The sequence below is a fragment of the Amblyomma mixtum genome, chromosome 5 (assembly GCF_055824585.1).
Source record: "Amblyomma mixtum isolate Tamu chromosome 5, ASM5582458v1, whole genome shotgun sequence".
NCBI lineage: Eukaryota > Metazoa > Arthropoda > Arachnida > Ixodida > Ixodidae > Amblyomma > Amblyomma mixtum.
Window position 1 is genome coordinate 144,586,430 of NC_143016.1, and position 12,826 is coordinate 144,599,255.

The 12,826-nt window shown below is 44.6% G+C and overlaps 2 protein-coding genes across 2 annotated transcripts in view; one reads left to right on the top strand and one right to left on the bottom strand.

Annotated features, from left to right (window-relative positions):
* LOC149343971 (uncharacterized) overlaps positions 1-12,826 on the top strand; it is a 92,610-nt gene that overhangs the window by 64,385 nt on the left and 15,399 nt on the right. The gene's annotated exons all lie outside the window — the stretch shown is intronic.
* LOC149343974 (uncharacterized) lies at positions 2,664-12,218 on the bottom strand. The gene is made up of 5 exons (XM_089546112.1): positions 10,476-12,218; positions 8,165-8,251; positions 6,215-6,462; positions 3,942-4,101; positions 2,664-3,389 (listed from the first exon to the last, which is right to left on the bottom strand). The coding sequence occupies exons 1-5, from the start codon at positions 10,582-10,584 to the stop codon at positions 2,938-2,940; spliced, it is 1,056 nt and encodes a 351-aa protein (XP_089402238.1). The 5' UTR covers positions 10,585-12,218; the 3' UTR covers positions 2,664-2,937.

The following is a 12,826-nucleotide window of genomic DNA, read 5'->3' on the forward strand; positions in this document are numbered from 1 at the left end:
ACTTCTTCTTCCTTAGACCACACAGCTCAATGGAAGTTCGTGAACAGCGATGTCGATAGCAGCAGGGATCCCTAAGGAATTACTGTATTAAAAATTAATAGTATTTTCTTCTGTCACTGAGGCGTGAGCGTAATATTTGTGTTGTGGTGCTAAACAACTTCATATTTTTACGCATCCCTACTGCGGAGATGCGCCCAAATTGCTACACATATTGCGCGACCAGACTTCCCAATTGGAAACCCCATCTGTATTAAATGCTCCTCGTGCTACATCATCGCAACCGTCCAGTTACAGGCACACACGTCCCTCGTTGCGAGGCCAATGTGGACAGTGTTATTGTTGGCCAAAAATTAGTAGGCGACTCGACGTGTTCCCTGCTCGCTACAAAGGTCTCACCGGCTGCGGGAAACGTACCGAGCGCAGGATTGAAATCTGTTTCTTATTGTACGTATGACATACCTACAAGCGCAAGAATGCGCTTCCAATGATCCTGTTTTTTCTTCAGTAACCCCCCCCCCCCCCCCCTGCTATCGTACGTAATGCCCTCCTGGGCGCTTAGGGTACGCTGTCATCAATGAAATACATATAACGTGGCAGTTTGCTGCTTGGAAACAGATCGCTTGCCCCATGCTTCACGTAAAGCTCCGATAAAGTTTCACATACTTCCAAATATAGTAGCTACAGTGCTGCAGCGAGATCTCCTCCTGGCACGCTTGCATTTGCTAAGTGGTTGCTTGAGTTAGATGTGAAATTTTGGAGCGAAAGTTGTACTTCATGCCCAAACCTGCAAAATCCATTTCACCGATAAAGCCTCGACCTTGAGTAAAGAAGTAAAATAAATAATTATTGCCGCGACCGGGATTCAAACACGTGGCGGCGCGAGCAGATCACATCCGCTTAACCTGAGTCTAATATTGCGGCCAGTCGGGCCGATGGCCCAGCAAGCCAATCAGTTTAAAGACACGCTTTCGCAACGTCTATTTGGTTAACTACGTTAAAACCCTGCCATTTTTATGCCTCTTGTGACGAGTCACAACCTCTACATAAGTGAAAGAGGCTGCAAAGAAGCCATCTAGGAAGTTATTCATGCAGGGCTGCCTTTATTCCAAGCGCGAAAACAAAAGGCAGAACTGTGCGTTTGTAATTCGAAGTGCATGCGGTTTACGCGGCTCTCTTCAACTGCTCACCGTTTTTTTCCGTTGTTCTTGGCTTTTGCCACAAGGAGCCCAAAGTGGCGCAGCTACACGTTTCACAACGGCGTGCATGTGAGTGCAATCTCTGGTGCGACACGGGCTTTTGCACACTTTGGTTTAATACATTGGAACGAAAATGTCACATTATCGATTCCTTCTCAGAAGTCACGCTAACTGTCATGCGTTTCAGTTGCCTAACTTATTTTACGTACTACCAAGGATTTAAATGTATTCAAATTTCAGTAGATGGTTCAGAAAATATCTATCAGTGCACTGCAATTAACACAAGTAAGTGAGAAACGTATGAATTTAAAAGGTAGATATTGCGTACTTTTCTAAGAGCTGTATGATCTGCGTAATAAAGCCTCCACACCGTCCAAAACATCAAGTATCAGCAGCCGCGTACAACTGCTGCACTAAAGCTGAATATTGAAATAGTAAAAATCACATGAACTTCACATTTCATAGCCGCAGGGCCCTGCAAGAGTTATTTCCTTTTTTTTCTGGTAACGTATGACTGAAAAAGTAGCAAACAGCTTTATATGCAGCAGTTTTCGCACCCACGCACATTTCCAATTCAGGTTTGTGACATCTACTAAGATCCCTTAAGATGTGACCAGGTTTCGCATAGGTCTGCACAGCAGCAAATCCCTCTGGTTCCATACTTTTGACAAAAGCTGTACATCACAAATCTTGCCCTAAGCGAATTTTGATGACCATCAATATTTATTTTTTTTTATTTTCGGTTTGTCCAACGGCGTCAACGCATGGTTTTATCACACTTGCTTTGGCCACACGGAGTGAGTTATTTAATGTGCGCCCGTTTAGGTGCTACCAATTTGTGCCTAAACAATCGAGGTCAGGTGTGAGCGTTTGGGACTTTTTCCGCCGCATTGGCAAATACGCCTACTGCTTGTTGCAGTTGTTTTTGCTCATTCTGAAATACAGCGCGGCCGAGGGACGTGGCAGTTCGCAACAGCACGACTTCCTTGTGGAAGGGCAGCTGTTTCTTTCGCCGCCCTTCATTGTTTGCAAGGCACGAGCTTGCCTAATTAAAGCGCTCTATTCGCAAGCTCTATTCTGCCGTTCTGCCACCTGATTTGCTGCATATAACTGTGACATCGGGTGGAGGTCCTGGTTCTGCTACGTTCCTGTAGATTGCCTGCTTTTTCAGTCTCTCAAGTCGCACAACCCAAGCAGCACACCAACAATGAACCGACGCTGGCATAATGCTGGTCAAAACCGGCTCGAAAGTCGTACCGACGTCGGCATTGGGTCAAAAAGTTACTTTTTCCAACCTTGGCCTGATGTTCGGACCAACACTGAACCGACATTCATGCCACTATCAGACCACTGTTCAGCCGCTCTACCAACACTGAACCGACATTCATGCCACTCTCAGACCACTGTTCAGCCGCTCTACCAACACTGAACCGACATTCATGCCACTCTCAGACCACTGTTCAGCCGCTCTACCAACACTGAACCGACATTCACGCCGCTATTGTACCCACTTTCAGCCACTCTACCAACACTGAACCGACATTCATGCCACTATCAGACCACTGTTCAGCCGCTCTACCAACACTGAACCGACATTCATGCCGCTATTGTACCCACTTTCAGCTGCTCTACCAACACCGGCTTGACATACCACAATTAGGCCACTGTTCAGCCTTTCTGCTAACGCTTGCCCGAAGTTTATGCCATTGCATTTCCAGTTCAGCGAATATTCACATTCCAGTTAATGTTCGCATTGGGAAAGCCATGGGTTTTGGCATTGCAAAGCTGCAATCATCTCTTCTATACACATGCACAACAAAATGAGGCAACGAAAGAATCCAACTGAGAAACTATTTATTAAATAATTAGGCACCGTGGCTGGGGACGCGCGGTTGCGCGAGTCCTGCGAGGCAGCGAGGGCCGCGCAGGAGGCGGGACCTTGGGAAGGAGCCAGGGCCGCGCGGGAGGAGGATTTCTGGGAGGTGGGGGCCGCTTGGGGAAGGGAGGGCACTGTGCTGGGGGCTGAAGCACAGGGGCTCGCAGTGGTTGCCAGGCCGGCAGCGGTACTTGGCAGAAACGCTTCGGCAAAACGCCTTTTGCGTCCGCCGCCACGGTCCACCGAACCTGGCAACCACTTCCTAATAAACCCCTGCGCTTCCACCACATCCGCCCCCGTCTTCTCACAGATGGCATCTGCATAAGATAAGCGTTCATTTTAGGCCAGCAGAAAAAGTTTGCTCGTTAACAGAAATCAAGATTATTTCAGCAACAGAGAAAACAGAAAAGGCCACAAGTACATGTTAACTCAAAGTGCGTGCCAAAATGAAAGGACTACAGTATCCAAATACAACTTGAGGAGAAAATCCACCTGAAAGCTCTTCTAACCAACTGTATAAAGCTGCTGCGACATCACGGTCGACCACTTTGCACTACTAACATATGGGAGCACAAATGGCTGGCAGATACAAGGCACGACTACGATCCATGACAAGAGATGGATGTGACTGATGGGAGGGCTTTCTTTGAAAGGCATCTGCTGACTCATATATCTTCAGATGCACATGGAAGAAAACTGCAGATGACTACCCCCATAAAAACAGTAACAAAATATTCACCTGTAATGAAAAAGAAAACTGGTAAAGTATTAACTGAAAAGAAGAAAAGAAAACAAAGCGCAGCAGAACCTGGTGCATGTTCTTCCACTCATCTTCTAAAATTCAGTTAAAAGCTACTGCAACAACATACCTGTTGCCACCTTGCATAACTTCAGGGCAATAAATGACCACTTGCCCTTGCGGCCATGGAGGCTGTACATCCTCTGTACCGCCACCCCCATGATGGCGGTCATTATGTTGGAGCCCACCTCCCTCAGGCCCTTGCCCCCCAGGCGGACCAGCTGCTTTCGCTGAAAAGAAACACCACAGGTGCACAAGCTATTAGGCACAAACATCAATTATAATTTCATTTAGTTTAGCAGAATCGAATAGCTAAGACAATTGTGTGACTACCTGTCAACAGCCCATGCGAGTACCTACAATCATAATGCATAATTTCTGTATGATACAATAGCTTGACTAGTTGCTACCAGCAGAAAGCACCACCACCAATATGGACATTCTTTTTTTTTCCCAGTTTACTAAGAGCAGGGAAACTTTAGCGATTAAGCAAAGGTGGCCAACTCCTACCCATTATGCTTTGCATCTTGGACATTATTATATTATAACTATAATGCTTTTTGCAGATATCTATGTGCTGGATGTGTTTTCTCTGCACAGCCGTTACGCTAAAATTGATTTCGTTTGTAGAACTTAAAGTTCCAAAGTGACTCAGGCTATGATGAGGGACACCATAGTGGAGGGCTCCGGAAGTTTCGACCACGTGGGGTCTTTAACATGCGCCACTGACATCACACTGCACACGGGCGCCTTGCTTTTCGCCTCCATGGAAAACTGGCCATCACGGCTCGGTTTGAACCCGAGTCTTTGGGTTCAGCAGTCGAGTGCCCTAACCACTGAGCCACCATGGCGGGGCTCACTACCCTGAAATTGAGCAGTCTAATTAATGCTATACAAAGGGCGCTTATTTAAATCCCCAAGCACCTGAGTAAAGCTGCGTGCTTAGCAACCACATTTAATTAAACGATGTTGCTTGTTTTTGGCAGCAGATTAAGTAATGAAATGTGCATAATGTGAGCAAAAGACAGGGAAGAGGTGGGTTAAAGCTGCCCCATTATTTGGGAAACCTAGCCGAAATTAAAGACGCACTGAGAGAGGACCAACTTCCAGCTGTGTTCACAGCAGTTCATGCAACAGTATATTAACCGAAAGCTCAGCTTCCTGTAAAACAGACCTTACAACATCCTTAATGTTAGCTACAAAGTCCACTGCTGAACTAAATTAAAACAGCACAACAATAAATGACAAATGTAAGGAAAATGAGGGGCTCGTTATGAGACACATACGAAGAAAGGCAGCCACAGGCAACAAAAGCATAGGGGATTTTTTTTTGCTGTTGATCGATGTAAAACAATAATGTAATCACAGAAATATTTGACTGAGAAAAAAAATTTGTTGGAACCAAGTCTGTTATGCAACGACCGGCCACCGGCAGAGCTCTGGAAAACTACATCGAATGACATTGAGTGACACCATCTGAGAGCAACTGCCCCAAAAAAGCCTGTGACTGCACCGCCAAATACCAAGCTACTACAAGATGTGATAGGTGCAATGCTTCGCACAGAACCAGCATCAGTAGCTTGGTTTGCTGTTTAGCGCTCCTTCTCGCCTAAACGCTCTGATGCGACAGCAGTCTCGCAGGTGGCATTTTCTTTGCATTGCGTGGCTGAAACATGATGTGACAACTGGCACTTGCCGTAAGCAATATATTGCGAGCGCCACATGTTCAGCACTGCTACTGAGCCCAACAAATTGATAGGAGCCAAAGAGCAGATAAAGAGAGTCCCCTAACAGCTGTCCCGACACGTGATGCAGTTTTTGCAAGCTCTGCTACCGGCTGGGCATTGCGTACCACTTTTGCTTCGAACAGTAAATCTCACCACACAAGGAATCGACAGGGCGTTCCAGTGAACACTCTCAAAAATTCCTAAACAAGCGCAAGTTCGATATGGGAAAACAATTTTTTTTTGGAGGAACCATCTCTCAGCAGTGGTGGACATAATTTACTGCATAACTGTGCGTGTGTACCTGCAAATATTTCTTCTATTTTGAACTCTCTATTCTTAGGAATTCCTGAAAATGTTCACTGAAACAGCCAGTGTGTATATCAGCAAGCAACTTTCATGAACAAGACATTTACATTAACAAAACACACTGTGACAGCACACTCCAGCACAACAGTAGGAATTATATCTATGAAGAGCATGTTATTCACAGAGCACGGCATGCAAATACTCTTGGAGCTCAAGATTTCTTCACAAACCTCGGAATTACATTATGCATGCAATTCGTTAGTAGGCATTCATTTTTTCCAGACACGAATTATCAGAAACATTAAATCACCAGTCCAGCAGCCACGCTGTCGTCCTGGACGGCAGCTTCCACAGTGTCCAACTCCTCGGGGGAGAATGCGGGCAGTGCAAGGGTGGGAGGCGGTGGCGAGGGGGACACTGGCCGAGTCCTCTGCTCCAGCTGCCGGTCCGACCGCAGCAGCACGTGATCCTCCAGCCTTTGTAACCGCTGCATTAAGTCGCGCTGCTGCTGTCGGACCTCCAGCACCAGGCACATCAGCTTCAGCAGGGTAGCTGAAACTGAAGCAATCAACAATTTCAGTGAGAGCAGGGTTAACCTGGGCGCAATAATATCATTTGCGCACTGAGGTACAATAAAGAACAGTATGAGGCTAACAGTAGGCAGCAACACACTCTGTACTATGCTCCTAAACTTCCCCCAGTTTTTATCCTCCAGGACACTTCTAATTCATGTTCTATTCCTTGCTAGCCTAATTTAAATGCCATAAATGTCACCATGCACTGACAAACACCTAGGTGAAATGGAGCTGCTCTATGTGTGATAGCTAGCACAGAACCTGCAGCCTTGTTGTGTAAAGGACTTCTCAGTCTATGAGCTTCGCCAATTTTTACATTGCTTCAAGGGCATTTCCACTGCTATTGCACCATGGCAGAGATGGCAGCAGTTAGTCGCAAATGGATTCTTCCAGTGTCATGAGAAGCATGTGCTAATAGAAGCGAGAAAGCAGAGCAGGCCTGTGCCCTTAATATAGCATTGCACCATTTGGAAAGTATTGCTCACGGCAAAACCCACATTGGCCAAAATGCTGGAGGTAGACATCTGTTCTAACTGCAAGTGCTGGCATGGATCAATGCATTAAAACTGCAACAAAGATAGCCCTTATGGAATTATAGCCCTTAGCTGACAAGCGAAATGCAACAAAGAGGTGGACCAAATGTTTCTTGCTAGGCACAGGAGGTCCCAAACCGTTGAGAAATAAAACAAGGTCACATTTATCTCTTACCACGCATCCATTTTCTGCAGGCAAGACAAGACTAGGAGCCAGCTGATGTGCTCCACAAGGCAGTTAGGCTGTTCAGTTCTTTCCTAAGCAAGAGGTCCTCCTTCAGAGCATGCCGCTATTATTGGCTGCTTATCTCCTTCAGCACCCTTTATGGGAGCTTTGTGATAGCGCAATTAATTTTTTTTCAGCACATTTCGCTGCATCCAAGGCACTGCATTGACTTCCAACCAGTAAACTTTTAAAATACTTTGAAAGACAATGAAAAATTACAATATGGGCCTTGCTGACCAACCGCGACCAAGCGACCAAATTATGCTGGTAAGGAAACAAATGCACAGAACATGGGACTACTGTGTAGAGTGCAATTCGTAGGAGTGGCTTCCTGGTGGTGATGTAGGCCGAGAGAGGCAACAGAAATGCCAGGATCCAAAAGAACCCAACAAAAGCACAACATACAGCTCTTGGGAAGGGCACACAACAACCACTCCACTATGAATCACAAGAGGAGAAAGCAATGGAAGTACTAGGTTGTAAATTCCAGTACCACTTCAGTTCAATACAATGGTTTTTGAGAAATACATGTGATGATTTTCAGAGTGACCCCTTTCAAAGCACATAGTTTGAAACTAGAAATGTGCTCCTAGCACCGTTTCAAGAGCCACTGAGGAGAACTCCGTGCAAATATCTTCCTGAATAAGTATATTCTCTAGGTCTTTCTGGGCCTGTTGACTGCTGCTCGGCAGCAGCAGGTACAATGAGAAATTTAAAATTTGGTCTGTTTTTCTTTAAGGCAAAGCAGATCTAGCTTCTATATTTTGTTGTGTCACTTGATACTAGACAAAATAGGAGTGTAATTAAAAGAAAGGAACACAGTGAAAAGACGGGACAAGCAGCATTTGTTCTGTCCTCTCACTGTGTCCCCATGTTTGGCTTGCATTTCTCTTTTTGCACAAAAGTAAACAAAGTGAAAATCTCACCATCAACAGTCCCAGCTGTCGACCCCTCCAGCTTGCTGGGTGGCGCACTGTTTTCGTTCACGCTCTCCCCAGCGTGATTCAGTGGGGCTGGAGATGAACATGCGTCATTGATGGCAATCCAGGAAGTACAGAACACACTACTGTGTACAACCACAATGTCACATTTCTATCCTAATTGAATGCAGAAATGCTACTTCAGGATATTTTTGGAGAAGGGACAGAACAGTTGCATGGCCAGGCTGTTTTTCATACAGGTGATCTTTTTAAAACACAATAGACACAAAATTACGAAGTTCAGAAACAAATTCCTGGTTATATAGAGATGCCCCCCAGGCAATAGTAACACTTCCTTTGGCCGAAAAGATATTTTAATTTGGTTTCAATCACAGGCTGTACAAAGACTTCATAATTCAAAACCCATCAAAACCGACACCTCCATAACAAGTAGTTGACGTGACAAACAATGTCACATCATGCAGATACCTATGACACATAAAAGAACGTTGTGATCCGACTGCGGCGGCGCGTTTCGATGGAGGCGAAACGCAAGAGGTGCCCGTGTGCTGTGCGATGTCAGTGCACGTTAAAGATCCCCAGTCGGCTGAAATTATCCCAGGGCGCTACGGCACCTCCTTCTTCCTTTCTTCTCACACTCCCTCCTTTATCCCTTCTCTTATGAATGTCCACCGAAATGCGAGAGAATTACTGCACCACTTTCTTTCCTGAAAAATCAGTTTTCAATTTTTTAAATATGTGTCTATAGTACTTCAATAATTACATTTCTCATGCACCAGCATGGTGCATTGGTACCGTATTTTCCGGTGTATAAGACGCGGCTTTTTTCAAAAATCTTGCTGGTGCGTCCTATACAAGGGTGCGTCTTATATGCGAATTTTTCGTTTTTTTTTAGAGAGTTCAGAAATTACTCAGGTTCATGTTCAAGCCTTTTTTACCGAAAAATATCACTAGCAATGAAGCGGTTGTAACACGGTTAATACTTCAATACGGGGACCACCGTGCGCAACTTTTTTTAGGTGAACTTTATCATGAAACGACGGGGATGACGACTTCCGGGATCACAAACACACCACCGTTTCGGAGGCCCCAAGCATAATGTGAAATGCCAAAAGATGACGACAATCACGCTTCTCGCCATTGTGAAGACAAGCCAGGACAAGCCGGCGTTCTTTTTTCAGCCACCCTTTGCCACTTTGTTTGCTCCATGTACGTAGTGCGAAGAGAATATTTCAGTCGCGTTGCCACCAGAAATGGGTGAACTTTTTGATAGCGCATCCGAAGGTGAAGACTTCCAAGGTTTTAAGTAGAAATAAAATGTTCTTATGGACATGTGGGAGAGTTTTTTTTGTTTTTCTTTCTTTTTTTCCAAAACGTGGGCAGGAATGGCGTGAGTGTTGCCTTTTTCGACCACTTAGCGTTGCTTAAGAATTTCTCACAAGTACGGTGAATTTCGTGATGGTCGCGCAAGCGTGTTTAATTGATCCTCACTAGCCCAACTGGGAAAACTGGGGTGCGTCTTATATAGCAACTTTTTCAATTACAGCCTGCATATATGGCGGGTGCGTCTTATACACTGGAAAATACGGTACATTTAAGGACACAAAAGAAACTGTCATGGCGAAACCAAACACAGAGAGCAGAATATATGTCATGTGAATAGAAACCTGTTCGCAGTACTGTTAACGTGGGTAAGAGAGTTTGCCACGAAATGGTTACTGGCAGAATCACTGCTGATCTGAGAGCATGGCAAATGTAAAAAGCTGATGCCAAGTCTGAGCACGTTCCATTTCTCTGCAAGTGCAATTAGCTACGGTGAAGTTTTTTTCCCAGATTTTGCAAGCATACTACCATAAATCCCCAATCAAAACTAACACAATGTCGACCTTACATTAAATAGAAATGAGAAATGGTGTTTTAGTTTTAAGGCGGTTAACATCCAAAGGCTCAGGCTATGAGGGACGCCGTAGTGAAGGGCTCCGGAAATTTCGACCACCTGGGGTTCTTCAACGTGCACTGACATCGCACAGCACACGGGCCTCTAGAATTTCGCCTCCATCAAAATTCGACCGCCTTGGCCGGGATCGTACCCGCGTCTTTCGGGTCAGCAGCCGAGCGCCGTAACCACTGAGCCACCGCGGCGGCTTAACAAATGAGAATTCATGTCTTACGTGGTGACGGCAGCTGTACAACATCGTTGTGGCCCTCATTTCATAAAAAAGAATTGCACATGAACGTCTTGTTGAGTATGCAAAATAATTTCTCATCAATAAAGAAATATGAGAATTTCAATTACCAGAAACTGCCGAGCTTTCTAGGGCTGAAGTGAACTCGTAGCGCCGCACCTTTTTTTCGGCGCTCTTGTAGGATCCTGCAAACATTCTCAATATCTCGACAAAAACCATGTCATCTCCAAGCAACAGTACGGATTTCAAAAAAACAAAACAACTGAGGCCGCCTTACTGGAAATCAAAGAAAAGCTAATTGAAAACAGAAAATAAACTGCCAACAGTTGGCATATTCCTTGATATGAGGAAAGCGTTTGACTCGGTTAACCATAAGATATTGCTTGAAAAAATGCATTGTTATGGAATACGCGGTGTTCCTTTAACCTTATTTGCTAGCTACCTTGACAACCGATCTCAAACAACTATCATTAACGGTATTTCATCTGGGATTGGTCAGATTGTGTCTGGTGCGCCACAGGGCTCCGTTCTAGGACCAACGTTGTTCTTATTATATATTAATGATATCGTCAACCTTCATCCAGCAGACAACATTATAATCTATGCAGACGATACTAACGTATTTTTTTCAGGACAAGATAGTAATATTTTGCAAGCAGCCTCCAATAGTTGGTTATCCCAATTGTCTGTTTGGTTAAAATCAAATAGGTTAGAACTTAATGTCAGGAAAACAAAGTACATACTGTTTAGAGCCAAAAATAAGGAAGTTCCGAACAACTTCCAAATTCACTTCGAGCAAGCTCCTATAACTCGTGTCAGCTCTACAATGTTCCTTGGAGTCATTTTTGAAGAACATTTACTCTGGACAGATCGTGTAAACTACGTTTGCACTAAAATGGCTCGCTCTGTTGGTATGCTAAATAAATTTCGCACAATACTGCCTCGAAACTTCAAACTACAAATTTATTTCTCTCTAGTCTTTTCGCATGTACAATATTGTTTGTTGATCTGGGGAACGACTACCTCAACCAATTTTGTGAAAGTACTTACTTTACAAAAAAGAGCTGTACGAGCGATTGATAACTTACATTACAGTGAGAGCACGGGTCCTTCCTTCCTCAACCATAGACTGCTAACCATCACGGCCGCTTACCACAAGAAGCTTGCTGTTTATATCAGAAACCTTATGAAAGGAAACTGGCAGACTTTCGAGAGCACATATTTAATTGCCCAAACAGCATACAGTCTTAGGCACCCTCAATACCATGCACCAAAATCTCGTACAAACTATGGGTTCCAAAAACTAACTCACATAATTCCTCATAATTAAACACGTATCCATACTTAACAGAATTGTCGCTACAAAATATGTCCGAGGGCTGCTTTGCTGACTTGATGCCCGTTCAGCTGCCTGTATAGGAACACTCAGGCCAACAGACTATCAGTTTGAAAGCCTGTGAAACACTCATGTGGCAGAGGCATTGTTTTATTTACAATTAAAAGTGTGATTCTGGTTTCTAGGATTTAACAGCTTTAAGCTATGAAGAATGACGTAGCGGAAGACTCCAGATTAATTTAGACCACATGGGGTTGTTTAACATGCACTGATATTACAGAGCACAAGCGCATTCTGCACTGCTCCATTTCACCACAGACAGAGTGTAACCTGGGCCCTCGGCTCAGCAGCATGGACCACTCAGCTACTGCGACAGGCTAACAATTCAAACTGAACTAAATGTAAACAGCTGGATGAGTTGGTTCTGAATTTGCATTATGAAACACTGTCTCAGTGCACAACAAAAATGGATGAGGAAAGAGCACACAACGCAAAGCATCAATTGATGTCTGGCATTTGTATTGTGTACTCTTTCCTTGTCTGTGCTTTTTGTGTGCCAAAAAATGTTTCATAATGCAAAAAAAAAAATTACCATACTAAACCTTTCTGTACTAAATATTATTAAGCATACTGAGTGCAGCACTAATTCTGGGAACTACAGGTCTTCAAAAACAAGGCACTAATGAGTTTCAGATGTAGTTCATCAGCTTACAAGTGCAATAGCTAACAGTTCATTCTGCTCCTCTTTTTGACAGCTGGCTAAGCGGTGGCTATCAACATGACTTCTTAGTCGTAATTTAGCCATGCAGAGGTGCAGACTCACAGAATCTAGCAAAGAGGCCTTTACAATCGCTGATGAAGCTACCATCAATATGTCTACAATAAGACTACTTATGGCAAGTGGTAACGACGACCACTGGGCAACGCATCCACTCCCCTCCGAGAGCTGGCTCGGCCTCAGCTTTTGCGAGCCGCGTCACCTCCGAGCTCCTGGCCACAAGCCAGTAGCACTCTTCTTTTGTCTCTGTGAGCCATCCGACAGGAATGACTGCAAGGCAGTCGTCCTCAAGAGGAAACTTCACCACAGCGAATGGTTTTGACATGCTGCACAGAGGAAACACAACA